At 50.5% G+C, this 23205-nt stretch overlaps 1 protein-coding gene across 4 annotated transcripts in view; it reads right to left on the bottom strand.

The window, feature by feature from the left end:
- The window catches only part of SLC22A23 (solute carrier family 22 member 23), a 146172-nt gene extending 136808 nt beyond the window's left edge, over nucleotides 1-9364 (bottom strand). For 3 of the 4 annotated variants that reach the window (XM_060307438.2, XM_030881520.3, XM_060307439.2), the window contains exon 1: nucleotides 8654-9301. In XM_060307438.2, the coding sequence (XP_060163421.1) occupies nucleotides 8654-9286 (633 nt within the window). In that variant the 5' untranslated portion in view covers nucleotides 9287-9301. Of the gene's footprint in view, nucleotides 1-8653 lie in introns of all 4 variants that reach the window. The other variant, XM_060307440.2, reaches the window with a different exon arrangement.
- Between the last annotated feature and the right edge of the window lie 13841 nt (nucleotides 9365-23205).

Raw genomic sequence — 23205 nt, 5'->3', positions numbered from 1 at the left:
TGGGGCGGGGGTGAGGCAACGCTCTGCGGCGTGTTTCAGCGTCTGCCCCGGGGCTCGCTCGCCCCAAGCCCCCTCTGATCCGGAGCTAATAGCTGAGGGCATCTACACCTATTTCCAGAAAAGAAGCCTCAGGAGGGGTGTTCCTGCCAATTCCACACGAAGCTTAAGGGGCCGGGTAAGTTTCATCCTGAGTCTCTGAGAAGAAAAAGAGTCCTTTGTCTAAAGCATTTAAGGGTTAAATCATCAATATTCATTTATCCTCCATTAACTGCCCAAAAGATCCATCTCTAGTCTCTTCCACCCCCCAGTGAAAAACAGCTACTGCTGCCCCCCACCCCATGGTCTGCAGGGGTCCCCCCGCCCTGGGTAACTGCACCCTGTACTCTGAAACCCGCCTGTCCTGCCCCAGCTGGACATCGGAATTGCGCCCAGGAATCTGGTGTTGGACAGAGGGGTGCTGGCCTCCACCTGACCAGGGACCAGGTGAGCAAAAGCCAGTCCGGAGGCGGGAGGGAAGCTGATCTCAGGAGAAACTGATGTGGGTTCCACAAGGGCTCTGAAACAACCCCTGTCCCACTTTCCGGTCTCAGATCCCAGCCTAGGTTTCCTGAGCCATTCCTGCATCTTTCCAGTCAATTTCTTTTCTATTTTTGTGAATTAATGTGATTTGGAATTTGTTTTCATTACTTGCAACCAAACGAGTCCTGAGAAGAGAGGGTTTGATGGCATGTCATACGGTGCAAGTGACGACCTGAGAGCCCGTGGGCGGTGTTCTATTTCAGCAACGACTTGTTGTAGGGGAAATCCACCTAAATCAGCCCATAACCCTGCCCCCTTGCCCAGAAAGGCAGGCTTGTGAAGCTCTAGGCCACTTGTCTCGCAGGGGGGTCAGCCTGTATGTAATGACCAGCGCTGGGTAAACGCTGAGAGCAGCAGAGACCGCAGAGCCAAGTCCGTGGACCACGGAGGTCAGGGTCAATGCCTCCTACAGACCCAGCAGAGACAACACTCCAGGTGGGCAGGGGCCTCTCTACAGAGCCTGGCCCTTCCCCCGTTTGCACCTGCCCTGAAGGCAGCTCCCTGATGCCTGCGGTCAAGGCTCGGGTTACCCTCAGCCCCGCTTTACAATTCCACTTTCTCTCCCATCCGCTTCCCCCCAGCACAGCTAACCCAGACTTCTAACTTGGTAGACGGTCCTCCATCGAAGGGCACGGACTCAGATGTCTGGCCCACGACCTCGGTGGAGGTGGAGGCGCAAATGACAGAGCACCCCACCTCATCCTGGGGCCCCCGCCGGCCAGGAAGCCTCTTTCCTTTTCAGATCCCTGAGCCCTGCAGCCAGAGGCCTGCTCTGTTTTCACATGAGAACTCTGAAAACCAGCCAACCCCTTCAAGGGTCTTTCAGACAAACCCCCTGGAGGTCCACCTTGGCGGGACCCCTCAGGCCACCTGCATTGGGGCATCCCGTCTGAAGGGCACACCCGGCTTCCCACGTCATCAGTTTCTGGGCGAAGGCGAAAGACACCTCGGAACGGCATGGAATTAACCACCCTTCCAGATGTGGCTTATCAGGTCCTCCTCATCTAAGCATTTCTGACCTGACTCGTTCAGCCGGTCCTTACCCCACAGAAGAGGAGGAGAGGAATCTGAGATTTCCAAGTGTCTCCTGGAGGGGAGGGGAGGGAGCCCTGAGCCCACGTTACCCGCGAGGCGCCTGCAGGTGAACGGGTCATAACCACACCTGGCAAGCTAGAGAGCTCCGCTCTTCTCGTGACACCAGCGCAGGTGCGCTCAGACACTTCTGCTGAGGATTCGGTGGGTAGAGCGGGGACAGACGCACAGCCAGTGCTGGGGGCACTGCGTGCGGACCCGAAGGATGAACAGGGACCAGCAAGTAGAAGGACGGAGAAAAGGGTTCCAGGAAGTGGGCTCAGAGGCAGAGGGAGCAAAGATTAGGGAAACTGCCAGAGAGGTCTGCACAGCCCACCACGGAAGCCGCAGGTAACAGCACACAGCCACGCCCCTCCTCAGGCAGGAGCAGGCCCGTCTCTGATTGGCCAGTAAAGATGAAGAGAAAGGGCAGCCCCCCCCCCCAGCCCAGGCGGGGCCCCTGGGGCGGAGGCAAGAACACCCTGCAGGGTGAGCAGGTGAGCCATTCTAACCCTACAGCTACGGCTCTGGACACGTCAATGACCCCCAGCCTCGTTCTCCTCCCTGAACTGAACTTTGGACTCGAAGATAACACCACAGCTCGCTGTGCCCAGGGCACTTTTACCTACACTGGGTGCTGGGCACAGGTGAAGCTCGCTGAATGAAGTCGGTTCTAGCCGATGGCTTCCCATCTCAGGGTCCTTCGGCCCGGTGGAAATTTAATTAGCACCCTCCCCTTTTGAGCCAGAGGGCAAGAGAAGATGCTAGAACCCTCCAGGGCCAGTGCTTCTCCAATCAACAGCCCGGGAACAGGGTCAGACCCACTTGCCCAAGGCCTGGTCCGAACCTGCCGGCCAGTGGGCTTCTCCACGGCTCCTCCGCAGGCCCCTGCCTCGGGCCAGCGGCCTCCTTCCGGCAGAAGCGGGCCTGGCTTCCCCTCTGCCCGTCTGTGGCCCCAAGCAGGGTCAGCGCCAGCCCTCTCCTCACCCCACAGGCTCTCTCCCTGGGCGCCCCTGTTCCCTACCCATCCCTCGGCTGGCTGAGTTCAGCGTCTCATGGCTATGAGTCACCCCATCCCCGTGCTCCCAGCCACCCTGCACCCTTCAGCCCCAGGCTCCTGCAGGCCACAAGGCCCTGCAGATGCCACTCCCTCTCAGAGGGAAAGGCACACACACCCACCCCCTCCTCTGCCTCTCTCCTCAGGCGTCAGTCTCATCACTGAGGCCAGTCTGTCTGGGCCAGGCTCTCTGTTCTCTCTCATTTCCCATTCTTTCCACTCACTTAACTCAGTTTGTAATTAAAAAGTGATGATGATTAGTTAAGGTGCACCTCGCTTGTTAGTCTATCAGCTCGGTGGGTGCTGTGCTATTTCCGCCTAGCACTGCATTCCCAACACGAAGCACGAGGCCTGGCCCAGAATCCGCACTCACATCTGAGAAAGGGAGGAGGGAGGGAAGGAGAGGTTAGGAAAAAACAGAGGAGTGGCCCAGGGCCACACTCAGTGGCGTGATGATTGCCTAACAACTGTTTCTCGGAAGAAAAACAGACCCAGGTGTGCAGTGTTTGCAGATTTCCACGGTGTAAACGCTCTCACCGTGGCCGTGGCCGGCTCCCAGCCGCCAGCCCCGCGTCCTGAATGTGTGGCCCAGCCGGCTCCCGCACCGGGACTGACATTTGGTGCCCAACGTGTTTTTAAATGACATCAACTTTTGACTCGATCCTGCCTGGGACTGAAGGCCAGAATGAACTGAGACTTGCAAAACAATGCTAAAGACAAGAGGTTTTGCAGCTGGTCCAGAGCAAGAAGGTGAAGGAAAGGTGAGACCTGGGGACGAACACTGTCCCCCAAAAGATGGAAGAGCTGCTTAGCAACTGTGCAACTTCCGGCGTCTCCATCAGTGAGGACCACACCAGATTCTGTGCTTAGGAGCTCGTCATGAGCAAGTTGAAGCCTGTGAGAAATGCTGTTATACCCACTGACCTAACATTTATTTCCCTTCCTAGCAATTCATCCTAATGCCTCAATAGAAGCAAATCTGACACCTACAACACCAAATCAAAAAGGTACTGAGATCCTAAAAATATTCGAAGAAAATGTGTTTTTTCCCTAATATTCCAGGATTATAGAAGTCCTAAATCTACCACAAAACCCAGAAACCATAAAAGATTCACTTGACTCTATCCAAACCAGAAGTTTCTGCGTGACAAAAATACCATAAACAAAATCAAAAGACAAACAACAAACCAGGGAAAACCATTTACAAAACATCCAAAATGCTTCATTTACTTCATGCATAAAGTCCTCCTATAAATCAGTAAGAAAATAACGCCCCCCCCCAAAATACACCCAAGAAGGCAAAGGATGCGAAGAGACAGTCCAAAGAAAAGGAAACACGAATGGCTCAAAAGATTTCAGAGATATTTAACCTCCCTCCTAAAAAGAGAATGCAAATGACAACAACAATTTCTCACATGTCAAACGAGGAGACATTTAAAAGTATGACAACCCCCTGGGTCAGGGAGGGTGTGGGAGTGGGGCCTCACACCTTATGGATGGAAGTGTGAAAGGGCAGTAAGATCTCTATGGAGAGCACTTTGACAACATCTGTCAGAATTAAAATGCAGCCCAGTTTGACCCTCCACTTCTAAAAGTTTCATGTGTGGGGGAGTTTCATTATATATTATGTAATAACAAAGACTGGAAACAACCGAAATGCCCCCTTGGAAGGTGACTTGTTAAATTATTACACAGAAAAGAGTGAGGGGCTCCCTGTACTGATACGCACCCATCCCCAACACAGGTGAACAAAAGGTCTGAAACAGTGTATAGGAACAGCTTGTGAGAGAAAGATATATAAATGAAAATATACTTGGAATATTTCTGGAAGGATACATAAGGAACTGGTAACCATGGCTGCTTCCAAAGAGGGAAACTGGAGGCAGAGATGGGGAGAAATGTTACTTTTACTGTTTGCTTTTGGTCCCATGTGATGCATTGTCTATTTCAGTAAGTTTCTAAACACAGTCACGCACAAAGATGTTCACTGTTGTGTTGTATATAGTAGACACACGAAATAAAATCACACTAGGATGACCTACCGGTGAGTTATTTCTAAAGATATTCCTATTGTGATGACATTGTAATTATTTTTCACCCTAATTAAATCGTACTGAGTCACTTTAAATAACTTCTAATCTTGAGCCCCAGAAAAAGAATTCAAATTACTTCCTGGGGTATTTAAACAACTCTCAGGTTACTTACAGGATAAAGGCCAGCAACCTGTGAGAATTCTTGGCGAACAGAAAAAATATTAGAAGACTGGAGATAAACATCTTAAATTTCACGTACAGAAAGAGAGTGTTGCTAACATTTATGGTAGGCAAAATTCTAGGGGTTATTCAAGGAAGTGGAGAGCACTAGAAACCAACAAGGGTTCACTCTGAACACTGCAGGATAAGATAAACCATGCAAATCACTGGGAGGAGTATTTTAAAGTCAGCAGAGTTATGTTAAGCACTGACAATCTTTCTACGCGGCTGGGGATAAAACACAGAGCAATGAACGGCATTTGGAAGTTGAGGACCAACTTTCTGGTCCACTCAAGGCTGGTGAACTGACTTAAAATCCAAGACAACACTCAGTGTTAAGACTGCCTTGGACGGCTCAACATTCTTAATCAAAGGAAATAACAGGTGAAAATGTTTTGAAGACTTGATAGGGCAGCACAAAAGAAAGGTGGTGGCACCGGCACCATCATCATCATCATCATCATCATTATTACTATTCCGAAGGCATTGCAAATTCTGGTTAACAAATACCAGGGACCAAGGCAAAAAATAGAAACGAAAAAGATCCTAACAGGAGAGATCTAATAACCCCAAACTAGCAAGATGGAACCTACATGGTGCCCCACGTCACACGAGCACAGGCTGAGAAAGCCCTGACATAACGGGATCCCATCGAGGCCCCGAGGTAGACGGATGACACGTCTACTGAAAGCCTTAATGATCGACTGTAAGCTTCATTAGTGAAGTGTCCAGTGTCTTCTCTTCTGATCAGGACACGCAGGCCGTGCCTATTGTGTTCTGGGTGCCATGCTTAAGAGATACATATGCCACGTGGACCCAGCAGAATGGTGAATTCTGTCCCGTATGGAAGGACTGAAGGAGCTGGAGATTTCTTAGCCAGGGAAGAAACCAGTCCTTGGGTATCCTCAGGTATCTGAGCACATATTATATGAAGGAAAAAGAATCATTCGGAGGAGAGAGCTGCACAAACAGGCATGAGATGACCCGAGTTATGTCCACCAAAAAGCACAACTCTCTGCAAGGAAGACTAACCAGCTAACGGGGTTCTGTGCAAGGCACAGCCACGCCGGGGATGCCACCCAGGAGGGGAGAGACTCTTGTCAGTTCCAAGACCCCTTTTAACTGTAACAACCTGGGACTCTATCTGCCTTGACAGTTTCACGTGTGTAAACGCTATTATAGCCTGTATACAAGACTATACAACATATGATATAGATATTAATGATATATATCTAAAACATATATTTAATATAATGTAATATGTGCCTGGTGGTTCTTCTGTATCCCCCTCCCCATCTAATACCTGAGGAGAGAACTGGCCCTCTATCGCAGGGAGGCACACACCTGCTGAAGGAAGTCTGATGATAAAGACATCGCACGGGGCTTTTGTGAGTGGGAAGATCGCGGCGCTCAGTGGGGGAAGATGGTACAAAAGGCAACTTCTCAGACCCTGAATTTTCATCCACTGACAGAAGGAGAAGCCTGCCACTTCTGCTTCCACTTGCAAGCCAAGCTGACAGGCACCTGACCTCTGGAATCAGCACCCATCACAATATGCCTTCCACGTCTGTACATCTGATACAGGATCCAGCGGACACCGCCATCAGAGGAGAAAGCCGGCCTCAGTACGAGCCAAAATGTGCTTAAAAAGCTCTTGTAAGCATTGGTTATGGAACAGAACGGTCCTTTATTTAGATCTTGTTTGAGCGTGAAAATCAATATGTCCTTTTTAGTCTTTATCTTACAGGAAAATGCGTCTCTACCTACTGCCCCCAAGTGTTCACCTCCCGGACTGCCTTGTCAGCTGTACATAACTGACGCACCCCAAACCATGCTGCACACCCTCGTGCCATTTTTGACCCCTCGAGTGCTCACTTGGAATACCTGTCCGGCTCTCCAAGGCGCCTCCATCGCCCGCTTTCAAGAACTGTTCTCTAGTTTTCTACGCCCACCATCCACGGCAGGGTCCCCACCACTGAGACAATGATACTCTGACCCACCTCCTTGGAGGCTGACTTCCAAGTTGGCCTCCCCTGTGACCCCGGAACAGAGCACCCTCTACACACATCTGCTTCGATCCACATCATTCCTCCTGGACTTCAGAAAGAGGGTCAAAGTATTTGCCAAGTTGCAAATCCTTACTTTCACAGACATACAAACAGTATTAAAATAGTCACTGTTCTTAAGTTTTCCGTGCTGGTAAATGACAGCCAGATAGTGACCTCCATGGATGGGAAACAGTCACAGAAACGCCTTGGCAAAGGACAGGCTGACCGGCGGGATCAAGGTGAACCACGCTAGAAGGATCTCCCCACTAACAGCTAAGCCAGACAGTTCCCGGAGGACAGCTCATTTCTCGCCAGGCTGGTACGAGCTGAAGACAAGGGTCATGATGATGTAAGGGTTTCATCTTACACATCCATGCGGCACAACTGTTCACTAACACACGTTTGGGGCGGGGGGGAGATACATGCACATAGATGATTATAAACTGTCAAATTTCAGTCTTGCATTTAAACAAAGCGTTTCAAACTCTGCCCAGAACAGCTCCAGAAGTGGGAGAAAGGTCTACATTTACTTTGAAAGGCAAATTAGTTATTTAAAACACAGAAGGGGCACAATAACACAAGTTGTTTGACACACTGGCATACAATCTCTCTTGTATGTTAAGAAATCCAGAAAACTGTAGCTGTCTTAGGCATCGATTTTCTAGTACTGCCCCTTCTCCATCTCTATGACGGCCACATATCTCTGGCAAACACTCCGACTCCATTTCCCAGGATGCAGCACCTCTGCTAGAGGGTCCCCCCTGGGCTGGAGCAAGTCAGATGTCCAGGTAAAGCTGGCCAGGATCTGACCTCAACGCCTGGACAAAAGGGCTGCTGTGTGACAGCAGGGGTGGTCCCGAAACGCCACAAATTCTTAGCAGCCTTCCTATACTCCAATGGTGTTTGCTACAATCCCGAGAAGACACCTGAGGGAACACTGGGGTGGCGAAGTCCAACGTGAAATACGCCGACCTCTAGGGAGGACTGAGCTCGGAGAAAGGGAATCTTCGAAAGCTGTTTGCTTCTCTGGCTACAGTTTGAGCTCTTTAGTCAGCTTTAGTCTGTTTCCAAAGCCAGCGCTGGATGGCTGACGTGTGCCCAGAAGAACACCTGGGAATAGGAACTATTCTGGCCGAGGCTGTTTCTTTGTGGGAGACTTGGGGACAGCTGGCCCGGCAAAGGGCAGAGCCTGGGGCCGGGCTCCAGCGGGCAGACCTTGAGAGGGGCGTCCTCCAGGGCCAGCTGGTGACCCATCAGGCCTTGCCCTCCGCGGGCCACCCCTGCCTGAATGAAGCGACAGCTCGAGGGTGGGGGAGGGAAGCTCCAGCCTTTGCAGAGGGAGGGGCGCCCCTTCCGTGTGTGCTTTGGGACAGGAGTTTGGGTGCCAACTCGGAAGGCTAAGGTGCCCCTTGGCGTAGGTAGGCAGGGCCACCGCAGAGGGCTGCCGGAGCCCGGCTTCACACCCGGGCAAACACATCTGTTTGGGGGATGGAAGGACAGCAAGCCCACGTGAGGTGCGAGGACACGCGGGCTCGCACCACTGCGGGGACCCGGGTCTGCACGAGGGCGCGGGGAAGGGCGCGAGGACCGCGGAGGGCACAACGCTCGGGAGCGGGACGCGGGGCCGGGGCGGTCGCGGCCCTTACCTTGCTGACCACGTTTTGTACCAGGCCTGTGCGGAGGCCGTAGTCCCACGCGTGGCAGTCGCAGTTGGAGGCGTTGTCCCCCTTGTCCGGAGGGGACGGCAGGGGCGGCGCGTCGCCCCCTTCCGCGCCGCTGCCGTTGCCGAGGGGGCCCGCCGTCCCCCAGGCGGCGGTGGAGAAGGGGGTGGTCGGGGGGCTGGTCCAGTTGGCCAGGTCGCCGCCGCCCCCCCGGGCCGTGGCCGTGACCCCCGCCGGCTCGGCGCCCTTGCCGTCCTCGCGGCACCAGAAGTTGGGTTGGTCCAAGAGGAAGGAGTCCGAGAACTGGCTGAAGCCGATGAAGAGCGCCGGGATCCAGGTGAGCAGCACAAGGGTCTTCTGGTAGCCTCCGCCCAGGCCCCCGAGGAAGGGCAGCACCGACCCGTCGTAGTCCAGCAACAGGAGGCTCGGGTGCGGGCCGCCGGCGGCGTGCGGGGCGGGCAGCGGCTGGATGTCGCCGCCGCCGCCCGGGCCCGCGCGTCCCCCGAGGGGCGCCGAGGCCGCCGCGTCCCCGGGCGGCAGGGCGCCGTTCTCCTCGGCCGCGGGCGGCAGCCGCCCAGGGACGCCGCCCGCCGCCTCGCGCCGCCGGTCTATCGCCATGGCCCGGGTTCGCGGCGCGCGCAGAGGCGCATAGAGCGCAGCGGAGGCTCCCGCGGGGCCCCGGGCAGAGCGCGCGGGCCCGGCGCCGCCGCCGCCGCCGCCGCCGCCGCCGAGGAGGGCCCGCCGCTCGCAGGGACGCTCGGCTGCCGCGCGCGTCACTGCGCCCCCATGGCCGGCCACCCGCGCCCGGGCTGCGGCCCCGGCGGGCGCCGGGCGGAGGGCGGGCAGAGGCCGCGGCCCTCAGCCGCCGCCGCTCATCGGCTCAGAGGCCCGGGCGCCGGCGGCCGAGCCCGCCGCTCTCCGCGGCTCCGCGCCCGACGCGTGAGGAGGAGGAGGAGCGGCGCCGTGCCTGTGCCTGTGCCTGTGTCGGCCGGCGGGAGCCCTGCGGAGCACGGCGCGGGCGGCTCCGCGCTCCCCGCGCGCCCGGGATGTATTTATCCGACCCCAGCGCCTCCCGGAAGCCGCGAGCTCGATGCCAGCCTGCCGCGCCGGCCGCGCTCCCCGGCTCGGCTCCGCGGCCTCCCTCCGCCTCCCGCGTCCCGGCCCGCCCCCTCTCCCCCCGCGCGGTGGAGGTAACGCGGCACCTGCTGCGCCGGCTCCTGCGCGCGAGCGCCCCCTCCGGCCCGCCGCGGCGCCGCCGCCGCCACCGCCGCAGCAGCCGGGGAGGGGCGGGGACACGGGATGCCCGGCCGCAGGGCGCGAGGATCCCCGCCAGGCTCCGCTCCGCCCCCGGCAGGGAGAGGAGGAGGTGCCACGACTGCGGGCTCGTGAGGCTGGCGGCCCGGAGGGGGCGGCGCGCGCTGAGCGGGTGACCGGGTGGTCCTCAGGCTCGGCTCCCGCGGTGCCGGCTCTCGGTGACCTCTGTTCTTCCCAAGTGCCCGCCACCAGCTGCCCGCACCCCACGCCAGGTCCCGAGGCCAAGGGTCGCCAGTGTTCGGGAGCAACCCTCTTGCGCTGTTTCGAGGTGCTGACACGGTTGATTTTCGAGTCGAGGGGGCGCATTTGCCAATTTCAGGTCGTGTGTGACCCGCAGCGTCGGGTCACCCGCGACCGCCCGCAGCACCCACTCCCAAATCGCCATTTCTCGTCCCACTCCTAAAGGAATGCTATGTAAGCACGAGGCCGGAAGGATATATTGCCAACACCGAGTTACATGTACATGGCCGTGAACGGTGCTGGTGTCCCCAACCCCCTCCCCAAGATGCATTCCGGTCTCCGGCGGAGAGCACAGGCGCACACGCGGAGGCCGGACCCCCCTCCTCTCCCGCAGTCCCGCGCAGACCGCGTTGGGCAGCGCCGTGAGAACAACACCGCCCTGCGGCAACCGGCCGCGTTCGCGTGTTTCCTACTGCGCCCGGGCCGGCGGGCCCCTTCACCAGGCGTGCCCAGTGATAGGACCCTTGACGTTCTGAGAAGTTTATTAATGGGTGTCTCTGATAGAGCAATCCATTTCCAGCCTTGTTTGCGGGGGGGGGGGAGTGGGAGAAATGCTTTTGCTTTCCAAAAGAATACACTCTAAGCTGCATATACTGAACATACTCCTGCATTTCCATTATTTGCTTACATTTTTAACCTGCAGTTCTTTTTTGTTACGGGCAACACGTACTTACAATTTAAAATACTTGCACACCAGAGAGAGATTTCTTTAAACGCCTTCTAGCGCACCGGGCCTTGGGGGCGGGGGGGGGGGGTCGTGGACTCTGGTGTGGCTGAAAAGGGGAGATTAGATACGCAGGGGCAAAGGAAACACCAAACCTCCGAGAGATGGGTCCCAAAACCTGCACGTATTTTAACACTAAGCACTTGTTAGTGTTCAGTATTTCAGTAAAGATTGAACTTTGCAGGGTTGACTTTCTGATACACACTCTCACTCAGTCCTCATGGGCCCCCCAAGAGGTGGGTCTGCAAGATGAAGCTGTAGGGTTAGGGCGTTGCCCGCAGCAGAGCCAAACTTCTGGCTTGGAACCAGATCTTCTGACTTTGCACTCCAGGATTTCTCCGTTTCAGAAGGCAGGGGGAACAACAGCAACAAAACCTCAACAAAGCAAGCAAAAAAACCAGCGAGAAAATCATAGGAAAGAGTTTTAAAAGATATTTGTCAATATGCATTTTTAGGTGGGAGAAGCCCTAGCGCTGGGGCGGTGGTGGTGGGGGGGGAATTTCATTGCCAAGCTGTTACTAGTTCTTGTCTCAAAAAGGTGATAAAAATCCTCAAATGGTACATTCCGAAGATTTGGGGACACACTCGAAATGGTTCCCTTTAAAACTCAAGCTAAAAGGAAGCCACATAAGATGTTTGGGATTAGTCACCTGCAGCACTGACCCAGGCATTGTAATTAAATTGCTGATTAGATTAGGGGTTTCCCTAAATCCCTCTTGGATCAATATGCCCCCCAAATCTAGTCAGGAAGATGAAAAGGTAGCAATTAAGCTGGTCTATAATTTATTAAGACATACCACAAAAAGTGACCTCACGGAGGGACCTAGAACCAAAAGAGCAAAGAGAAAGAACTGGAAACTCTGATGGCTGCCGGGTTCACGGGCTCCTATACGGCACACTCAGGCACCTGCTATCACATTACCCTAGTCTACTTTCCTGCACTGTAGTTTTCACCAAGTGCTAGTTTTCTTGTTTACTTATTTATCTGCTGCCTCCTCCCTCTAGACTGTTCCCGTACTCGGCTGTATTTCTGGTGCCTGACACACGCAAGGCAATATGTATTTGCTGAATAAATGAGTATATCCAGTTACTATCACCGAGTCATATAATCTGTTGGGATCCTCCATCTCTGTTTACTTTGCTTCTTAAGTCACCAGGCAACCTTTTCATGTTTGTTTAGTCTCTCAAATATAGTGCTCAGATCAGGCAGCAGGAGAATTCAAATGCTCTTGACAATTCTATGCCTTCGTGGAAGTTATTGCGGTTGGTGGGTTAGCTCCCAATGTGAAGTTCTTGTGGGCAGTTATCAGTCTGCAGATGGACGGTTTGTAGGCCAAAAGCAGCTCACAGACTGCACACGATGCTTCCAGAAAAATAACTGCCAACATTTGAAAATCGGGAGATTGAACTTTTTTTAAGTACATCGCAGAAGCCCTGGCCCTTGTCATGCCGTGTTTCCTTGGAGGGCAATGGAAGGACAGGAGTTCTCCAGCTCGCCTTGTTTCTGCTGGGCACACAGGGATGTGAGTACACGTCACTTGTCTGGCCCCAGAGAACATCTGAGACTGTGACCCTAAATTTATGTTAGTATCCCGAACTCACTGATCTCTATTTCTCTTCCTTTGAAAGCACGTTAAATAATCTGTCTGTTTGTAATTTTCTTAAAACTGAGAAAGTAACAAGAAGAAATAAAAGATACAACCAAATCACCGATGCACTTGAACAATTTTATTTCCTTGGAGATAGCAGGAGGAAAAAAGATATTTAGCTTACTTCTAAAGTTGACAGAGATCTAATTTTAAATCCTCCATAATTCTGTAAGAGTTAGTTTCAAGGAATTGGTGTCATGGTTAATTAACTTAAAATGTACAAAGCAATCATAGCAAATGGATTTCACATTGGTTTTTTTACCTGTATGCTCATGTTTCTTCTTTATACTTGAAATATGGATAGATATATTTAAAAATATGACGTCCTTTTTTTTTTTTTTTTACTGCAGTTTGATTTCTTCCTTTCAGTTAGCTATTTGAAAAGTAGGTTATCTTGATTTTTGGAGGATGGGAGAAAGTGATATGAAATTACTTCAAACTCTACTCGTGTACACTTGAACATTATTTACATCATCCTTTGACTTTTGGAATGTTACCTTTGACTAACAAGGAATTTGACATTTACAAGACCTATCATAAATGAAAATTCAAAAGCTATTTTTGTTCTGTTGAAGAAGTAATAAAAATGTCACAAAATCTATCCAAAAAAAAAAAAAGAACTACAGGTAATATCTTGAGAAGAACTACTTACTCGTGGAGTACAAGCCAATTCATTCTTCCTGATCAAAAGACCAAGTGAAAAGAATTAACAAAGTGAAGATAAGAGTTCTATGCAAAAAGCTATTCAATTGTAAATGTGATTGATAGGGCCGAATTAAAAGCTTGGTTAAAATTTAATTTTGAACTCTTACTGAGTTTAAAAACAGTCAGTATAACAAATTGATCTAGAATTGGAGGTTGGCTTTTGTTTGCTAAAAATCACAGATGTCACGTTTGCCTTATCGTGGTTAAGAATGTTCATTGTGATATCATTTATATGTAGAATCTAAAATACGATACAAATCAACATATCTATGAAGCAAAAACAGACTCACAGTTGTAGAGAACAGACTTGTGGTGGCCAAGGGGGAGGGGATGGGGAGGGAAGGAATGGGAGTTTGGGAGCAGCAGAGGCAAACTATTATACACAGGATGAGTAAACAAGGTCCTACTGTAGAGCACAGGGAACTATAGTCAATATCCTGTGATAACCATAATGGAAAAGAATATGAAAAAGAATATGTATGTGCGTGTGTGTGTGTGTAAGCGTCACTTCGCTGTACAGGAGAAATTAACATGACAACCGTGTGGCTGTGTCAAAGGGATAAGCTCCTGATTTGAGCAACAAAATAAAGTCGTGTTGGTTAATAACCCAAAGTATGGAAGAACTATCCCCAGATCCATACTGATATAAACAAATGATTGAATAAAGAACGAAAGAAATGGGGAAGAAGCGAAAAATCTCCCCCGTGGAAGAACTGTAGATACTGTGTGTAGGTACATGACCCTTGAGAAGGTGGAGCATTAATTCAACACTCATGAAGTGCGGGCTGCCTACAGTGTTTCCTTCCAAAGAGGACAACATCGACAGGGACAAGTCATCCTGAGAGCATGTAGCCTTGACCTGGTGTGATGAGGAGGGCCTTTACCTCTGGGGTCTTCCTCCCCCAAACCCATAGCCCCACTCTAACCAGGAGGAAAACACCAGGTGAATCCCAGCTGAGAAGTTCTACAAAATACCTGACCAGAACTGAAAACTGCCCAGCTCATCAAAAGCAAGGCAAGTGTGAGAAACCGTCACAGCCCAGAGGAGCCCAAGGAGACGTGAAGATCAAGTGGGATGGGATCCTGGAAGAGAAAAAGGACATCTGTCAACACTAAGAAAATCCAAGTGAACTATAGACTTTAATGAATAAAAATGTATCAGTATTGGCTCACTCGTTGTGACAAATATACCAGACTAATGTAAGATGTTAATAACGGGGACATTAGGCGTAGGGTATATGGAACCTCTCTGTACTATCCTTGTAATCTTTTCCTATAAGCCTAAAAATATTCTAAAATAAAATTTTTAGTTTTTTAAAAAAGGTGATTTAACACTCTTTCCAAACACGATTTCATTTTAAGCTCTAAATCAGTAATTTCCCTCTGAATAGGTTCCATCTTTGCGATATATTTTTAAAAATTTTATTGACGTAGAGTTGATTTACAATTTGTGATGATATTTTTAATCAAGTAAAGATTTCATGGTTCGGAACTCAAAGTCGATGGGGGAGCAGAAGAAAAACAAAAAAACAAAGAAAAATAAATTTTAATAAAAAGCTTGTTTTAGTAAGTGATTTTTTAAACTACTCCAAAATGTTAAAGACGCCAACAGCACTAAACCTGCCTGCTGTAGTCCAGTCTCCAGTCTGTCTGAAAGGCCGGCGGCGTGGAGGGTGAGCCTTGAGCCCAGTCTGGGGGTCATGACGACTAACTGCTCAAATTCTCCTGTTTCATTCTAGTTTACATTTCCATCTTCTACCAAGTTTTGATCATTGACCCAGAAATGCACTTATATCCAAGTTTTCCTTTAATTTTTCAGTGCTTTTTCCTGCGGCCTTGTTAACCTCCTCAAAGATTCCATTTCTTTAAAGTTAACATAGAGCCTTCAGGGAGGCTGCAAAATTCATGTGTGTGGAATAAGCAGCCGCTTTTAGCGAACAGAATAGAGCGGCCGTAGCCTCCAGGTTCATGGCCTCTGACAAGAGTGTCTCCATCAACCAGAAAATGCTGGGAATATAAATCTAAGGGCATTCAAGTAAAACTCCATTTTCTGGTGGACGTCCCTAAAGGACAGAGCCCTGATTTATACGCCTCAGGAGGCCCCCTGCCTGTCACAGGGCCTGGCGCTCAGTAAATACTTTTGGAATGGATGAAGAGTGGGCTGATAGATAGGATTTTGCCAGAAAGAGAAGAGGGAACAGCAGGAAGGGAGGCACCAAGGTGCAGGGAGAATTACACGTTTGTGAAGGTTTAGGGACCTCATGGCATTTCCATCTTATGATTTAATTATGGTATTTATAGAATAAAATTTGACCATACTCTTTGTGAAATAATAAGAAATATATCTATGGGTCTCTGCCCCTGGTTCCTGACACAGGACTCTGAAAACCCTTGTAATTTCCTAAGTGATGAGAACACGAGGAGCATCTCTTGTTCTAATATTTGGTCTTTGACCCCCGTTCCTGACACAGAGGTCCTGAAACCCTGGTAATTTCCTGGGTGATAGGAGTGTCTTTTGTTCTAATGAGGTGACTCTGGGTCTCCAGAAACACTGAGCCATGATGAGAAGCTTGGAATGTCCAGCCACCCTCCGTGTTTCTCTAGAGAGGGAAAAGGGGCCGGAAGTGGAGTTAATGACCCATCGTGCCCACGTGAGGAAGCCTCTGTAGGTAAAATCCCACTAGTGTGGGGTTCAGAGAGCTTCCAGGTGGGTGAGCACAGCCACACGGAGGGGGGTGACGCACCCCAACTCCAGGGGGACAGAGGCTCCTGCAGTCAGGACCCTCCCAGACCTCGCCCTGTGCATCTCTTCATCTGTCCTTTACTATACCCTTTAATAAACTGGTAAAGGTACGTAAGCGTTTCCACATCTGTGAGCCCCTCTAGCAAGTTAGTCAAACTCAAGAAGGAGGTCATTGCAACCTGTGCTCTGTATCTCAGCGGTCCCCACCCTTTTTGGCACCAGGGACCGGTTTTGTGGATGACAGTTTTTCCACAGACTGGGGCTGCGGTGGGGAGATGGTTCAGGCGGTAATGCAAGCGATGGGGAGCAACGGGGAGCAACGGGGAGTGACGGGGAGCGACGGGGAGCAATGGGGAGCGACGGGGAGCAACAGGGAGAGATGGGGAGCGACGGGGAGCGATTGGGGAGCAATGGGGTGTGACAAGGAGTGACGGGGAGTGACGGGGAGTGACGGGGAGCGACGGGGAGCAACGGGGAGCAAAGGGGAGTGACGGGGACTGATGGGGAGCAATGGGGAGCGATGGGGAGCGGCAGGTGAAGCTTTGCTCACTCCCCCTCCACTCACCTCCTGCTGTGCGGCCTGCTTCCTAACAACCAGCCCGTGGCCCGGGGGTTGGGGGCCACTGCTGTAGCTGGTGAGTCAGAAGCACAGGTGACGGGTGGCCTGGGCTGGAACTGGCATCTGCAGTATGGGGAGGGGTGCCGTCTTGTGGGACGGAGCCCTAATCGGTGGGATCCGAAGATAACTCTGGGTCAATAGTGTCTGAATTGAATTAAAGTGTAGGACCCCCAGCTGGTGTTCAGAGACTTGCTTGATGTGGGAGAAAACCTCCCACACGTGGTGACCAGAGGTGAAGTGTTTGAGCAGCAGAGGAGACTCACAGGTGAGAAAGACACAGTAGAGAAGAGCATGGGGAGGAAAAAACTGCACTTTCCAAAAGACTATTTTAGGGGCTTCCCTGGTGGCGCAGTGGTTAAGAATCCATCTGCCAATGCAGGGGTCACGGGTTTGAGCCCTGGTCGGGGAAGATCCCACATGCCGCGGAGCAACTAAGCCCACGAGCCACAACTACTGAGCCCGTGAGCCACAACTACTGAAGCCCGCATGCCACAACTACTGAGCCCACGTTCCTAGAGCCCGCACTCCACAACAAGAGAAGCCACCGCACTGAGAAGCCCGCGCATCACAAGGAAGAGTAGCCCCCGCTTGTCGCAACTAGAGAAAGCCCGCATACAGCAATGAAGACCCAACGCAGCCAAAAATAAATAAATAAAATTTTATTTTTTAAAAAAGACTATTTTAAATATCAACATTAGGAGTTTTGAAAGGACGTTAAGAAAATCCTAGGGAAATACCTCACTTTAGAAAATGGCTTTCTTGAGGTATACTTTACATACACACATTTTAAACGTACAGTCCAGGGATGTACACGCCTGCGAAGCCCTCACCCCCATCAAGATACAGACGTCACCCAGAAAAGCTCTGCTGAGCCTCTTTGCAGACAGTCCCTGCCCCCTCGCCTCCCTAGACAGTGACGGGCCCGCTTCTCTCACCGCAGGTGAGTCTTTCCTATTCTCAGCTTCGAGTAAATGGAACCAGGCACAGGCTGTCGTGTGTCCGGCTTCTTTCACTCAGCATAACACTTAGGAGACTCCCGCATGTCGCCCGTATCGGTACTTTATTCCTTTGTATTTACTGCTAAGTGGTGTTCCATTGTATGAATACCCCGGGACTTGTTATCCATTGCTCTGTTCATGGGCGTTTGGGTGGTGTCCAGTTGGGGCCGCTTGGAATAAAACTGCTCTGAACCCTCAGGTGCAGTGCTTTGTGTAGACACATGTTTTCATTTCTCCTGGGTAAGTATCTAGGAGCAGCATTGGTGGGTTATATGATAAGTCATATCTTACTTTTTGAAAATGATACCTTTGGGGTCATTAACTCACAAAAAGTGTCCTTATAGCCACCATTTGAACAAAGAACCCAGGCTGGGTAGAGCGTCACCCGAGCTGGCATGGGACAGCTTACGTTCTCACATTAGAATAATGCTCGTATTCTTTGAGGACACAAGTGACAATGGGGAGATGGCACTGAATATGCTGGTTGGTACGTCTGAGCTGAAGTGAATACTTTACACGTCAGTATCTGGAAGTGGACTCATTTTAGGCAGCACATCAGGGTCTCATACTTGCTTACATAGCAAGACATCGACAGGAAATGACCAATACTGCGAGTGCATTAGTATTTTTTTATATGAAAACTATACACCCAAGTCAAACTGACTTATGCAAAAAAAAGAGACTTTATTAGCTTATGTAACCAAAAAGACCAAGGGTGACATGGCTTTAGACATGGCTGAATCCTGCTCTGTCTCCACCTCCAGGTTGCTTTCTTCTCTGTCACCTTCATTCTCAGGCTCCACGTGGCGTGTCCCCTGCTCACTCACCCTGGCAGCTCCCACAGAAAGAGGCAGCTCTTCTCTAAACTATCCCAACAACATCCCAGCCGGTCTTGTCAGCTCTGACTGTTGCTGGCGGGTCCCGTGCTCTTTTTGAGCCTTTCACCATGGCACCCAGGCTGTGATGCTCTGGCCAGGCTCGGTCACATGCGTGGAGGTGGCCTTAGCCTGGTCTGAACTGCAGGACTGAGGGGGGAGTAGCAGAATTCCCAGGCGCAGTTACCAGAAGCAGAAACAACGATGGCCATTTCTGTGCTTGTTAGAAACGTTGTGCAAATGGTAGATTTTTAAATATATTGATGTCACTCAGGCTGCTTAATCTGAGAAAGAAAATGGATGAGACATTAGTTACAAGTTGTCAGGAGAGAATCCTCCACTTTTCAGGATAACTCATCAAATAAATTAGAGGGAACTACCACCCACAGAACACCAGTGACTCCCAGGTACTAAACTCCACTTTCCCCTAAAGCAGGTGGGGGAGTGCTACTCACGTGGCCGTCATCATGTGATTGGGATGCAGGACCTTCCAAGGCCTCCTGGCTAGAGGGATGCTTTGCCTAGACCCCACGGGGCCCTTGTAACTAGTTTTGTTGGGAGGGCTTGGGGTTGAGGAAAGGAGGCTGGCTTTAAGGGATGTTCATCCCATCAGCCCCCAGTGGAGACTTTTTTTTTTTTAAACATCTTTATTGGAGTATAATTGCTTTACAATGGTGTGTTAGTTTCTGATGTATAACAAAGTGAATCAGCTATACATATGCATATATCCCCATAACCCCCGTGGAGGCTTTTCCTCAAAGCGTTACTCTTGGACGCCTGGAACCCATGGACCAAGTCAGCAGGAAGTCTTGGGAATTCTGTTTCCCTTCACCTGGGACAGGTGAGTTGGGGGCAGTGAGGTCCCCGCCCCCTTGCCTGCATCCTCATTCCAGGGTCTGCTTCCAGGTGTCAAAGCCTAAGTCAAGGAGCATAAAAGTTTCAAGCCCCCCAAACGCTTGGCAGGATTCTGTTATGGAGAAAGCAGAGCACCTAAAGTCAGACCTCCTGACGTTTTCTCCGGACCTCACACCTTCAGGCTGTGTGACCTTGAACTGGTCTCATCACCTCTGTGAGCCTTACTTTCCTCATCCATAAAGTGGGAATAATCATAACACCTGCCTTACCTGCCAATCACCTCTCACATGAGATCATGTGAGCGGGGAACTTGGACAAGTGAACGATTGTACAATATCCAGGATTATTTAGCTGCCGTCAGAAGTGGTCATCTTGACCCCAACCCCTCGAGAGAGCCAGAAGGAGCTTATCTGATCGTGCATCGTCCCCACAAACTGGGGTCGGATCCAACATCAATCAACAGAGAGAAGAGGTTGGAATCCCCAGGACAGTTCATTCCATTAGCTCTGCTAAATAGTTCTGCAGCCGGGCCCGATAGACACAGAGCTGGAGTTTGCTGCCTGCGGTCAGACTTCCTGGTAGCGGATGACTCTGGGTAAAGTCCCAAATCTCCGGTGGCCTCTTTGCCCAGGGGCAGGCCACCCGGTCCTCTATCTTGTCGATGGGGCTAAACCCACATCACCAAGTGTGGAGGACAGCCACACCCCGCTGTCCAGTGTCATGTCCACCTCCCCACCCCGCCCAGCAGCAGCTCCGGCCAGGCTTCCCTGGTCCCGATTTTATCCCCTGGTGGAGCTAAAGCCTGGTCCTGGCCCCGCCGCACCCCGTCCACCCTGTCCTGCTGCAAGCACACCACTCTGCATCTTTGACAGAAGCAGAGATAGGACATGCTCCTAACAAACTCAAGAGCCAACCCGGTCACTGACACCCTTCCCTGTGTGCTGCCTCACCTGAAGTACCTGCACACCTGTGAAGGCCACTGTGGAGGTGGGGACAGCAGGCTTCAGAGGTGTTGAGTAACTTGCCCAAGGTCACATGGTGTGCAAACCAGGACCCCAAAACTCAGACTGTTCCCCTGCCAGACTCAGGACGCCAGCCCACTACGCTCAGCACCTGCCCTGCTCCGCTCCTGTCCTCTCAACAGAAAGTCATACCAGGGGCCTCCTTGACCCCTGCCTTTGCTCCTGGCGCTGGCTTCCTCTCTGCCCCAGTGCTGGTGACCTTGGGAAGCCCCAAATTGCTCCCCTACAGGAGAATGCCCTGTAGTAAGTACAGCTCCTCAGGCCAGCACTGTCACCCACCGCCTTCCCTGGGGGACATCTCTGGGCCCTTAATCTCTCAGGAATCATTTATCTAGTCATTTCAGCATCAACCCTTAGTCAGTGAACAAAATAGAGCTCTGGACGGTGAAGCCTTCTTAGAAACGTGCCTGATTCCCCCTTGTTTTGGGTTCAGAAACATTCTCCCACTGAAAAGGCTCTGGAGTACAAAATTTTGTGTCTTCTGTGTGTGGGATGCTCAGAAAATCCCGCTGTTGGACACGGAACTAAACAGAAGCACAGGTGAACTCCTTCAATCCCTCACCCTTCCCTGGACGCTCTGGAGGGATTTGCCCTCTTGGGCTGGAGCCTGAGCTAGTCTGAGCGGTCAAGGGAACCGGGTATCGCCCTTAAGATGCTGGAGGACTCTTTCTGCAGAAAAGATCCCAAAAATGAGAATCTAAACTGCATTGCCTACAATTCTATTTTATGTTTTTACCTTTTTCCCCACCTAGTTCATTTAAAAAAATGACCTTAATGCCTTGCATCAGATGAGACTTTTACATATAGAAACAGCTATTTTCATTTTATTTTATTTAAAAAAATTTTCATTTTATATTGTAGGATAGTTGATTAATAATGTTGTGTTAGTTTCAGGTGTACAGCAAAGTGATTCGGTTATACATATATATGTACCTATTCTTTTTCAAATTCTTTTCCTATTTAGGTTATTACAGAGTACTGAGCAGAGTTCCCTGTGTTATACAGTAGGTCCTTATTGGTTATCTATTTTAACTATAGCAGTGTGTACATGTCAATCCCAATCTCCCAGTCTATCCCTCCCCCCACACCCTTCCCCCCAGTAACCATAAATTCATTCTCTAAGTCCGTGAGTCTATTTCTGCTTTGTAAATAAGTTCATTTGTATCATTTTTTTTGATTCCACATATAAGCGATATCATATGATATTTGTCATGCTCTGTCTGACTTACTTCACTTATTATGATAATCTCCAGGTCCACCCATGTTGCTGCAAATGGCATTATTTCATTCTTTTTTATGGCTGAGTAATATTCCATTGTGTGTGTGTGTGTGTGTGTGTGTGTGTGTGTGTGTGTGTGTATGTCACATCTTCTTTATCCATTCCTCTGTTGGTAGACATTTAGGTTGCTTCCATGACTTGGCTATTGTAAATAGTGCTGCAGAGAACACGGGGATGCACGTATCCTTTCGAAGCAAGTTTTTCTCCGGACATATGCCCAGGAGTAGGATTGCTGGGTCATATGCTAGCTCTATTTTTAGTTTTGTAAAGAACTTCCATCTGTTTTCCATAGTGGCTGCACCAACTTACATTCCCACCAACAGTGTAGGAAGGTTCCCTTTTCTCCACACCCTCTCCAGCATTTATCGTTTGTGGACTTTTTGATGATGGCCATTCTGATCGGTGTGAGGTGATATCTCACTGTAGTTTTGATTCACATTTCTCTAATAATTAGCGATGTTGAGCATCTTTTCATGTGCCTCTTGGCCATCTGTATGTCTTCTTTTGAGAAATGTCTGTTTAGGTCTTCTGCCCATTTTTGGATTGGGTTTTCTGTTATTTTGGTATTGAGCCACATAAGCTGTTTGTAAACTTTGGAGATTAATCCCTTGTAGGTCACATAGTATTTTCTCCCATTCTGTGGGTTGTCTTTTCATTGTGTTTATGGTTTCCTTTGCTGTGCAAAAGCTTTTGAATTTAATTAGGTCCCATTTAGAAACATGTTTTTAAATGATCAGAACATGAGCACACGAGTCTCTCCTCTTCCCAGAGAACAATGGACCTGAGAGGAAGGTGCTGCTACTGTTAGAAACTTTCAGCCTCATTTCCTGAAATTGCCTTTGGAGCAGCACATTCTTTGAATTTTCTCAATTGTGAAAAAATTTTTTACACTCTTGAGTTTAAGTGGCTGAAAGTCCATTGAAACCAAGTAGAGTGATTAACCTGAGAAGCATACCATGGAGCTTGAAATGACTGACTATGAAGTAAGGAGAGAGTTTCCTGTGTGGTCCTACGTGGCTCTGAGGGTCGTGAATTTCTTCTGAGGCCCAGGAGGCTGTCAGGGAGGGGAGGCCTTTCCCCAGCAACGGTGATGGTGATGGTGACAGGCTTGGTCTTGCCACTGAAGGCCTCCCCATCTGCTCCGTCCTCACTTGAAAGCACCACACTCCCTTTTGATCTTTGCTGAGCGTTTATCCCTCACATTTTCATTTAATGAGGGTGACACCATGTCCAAACCCCGGGAGGAAGTGGAGAAGAATTTAAATCATCCCTTGAGCACAAAAAGGCCGTTTCTTAGTTGCTCTCACTCAGCCCAGCTTTCCAACTGGGCAGATGAAAGGATTCTTCTGGGGCCTCTCTTCTCCGATCTTCAGTTTTTTCCCTTTCAAAGGAGAACACATGTGACGGCACCGTCCACGTCCCCACCTGATGAGACCTCAGGTGTGAAGTCCTGCCGATCCTGCCTGGCAAGCTTCTGCACAAAGCACCTTCATCAAGAGTCTGCTAGGGTGGTT

The sequence above is a fragment of the Globicephala melas genome, chromosome 11 (assembly GCF_963455315.2).
Source record: "Globicephala melas chromosome 11, mGloMel1.2, whole genome shotgun sequence".
Lineage (NCBI taxonomy): Eukaryota > Metazoa > Chordata > Mammalia > Artiodactyla > Delphinidae > Globicephala > Globicephala melas.
Note: the sequence above shows the minus strand (reverse complement) of the source record. Positions and strands in the feature narration are given on the sequence as shown.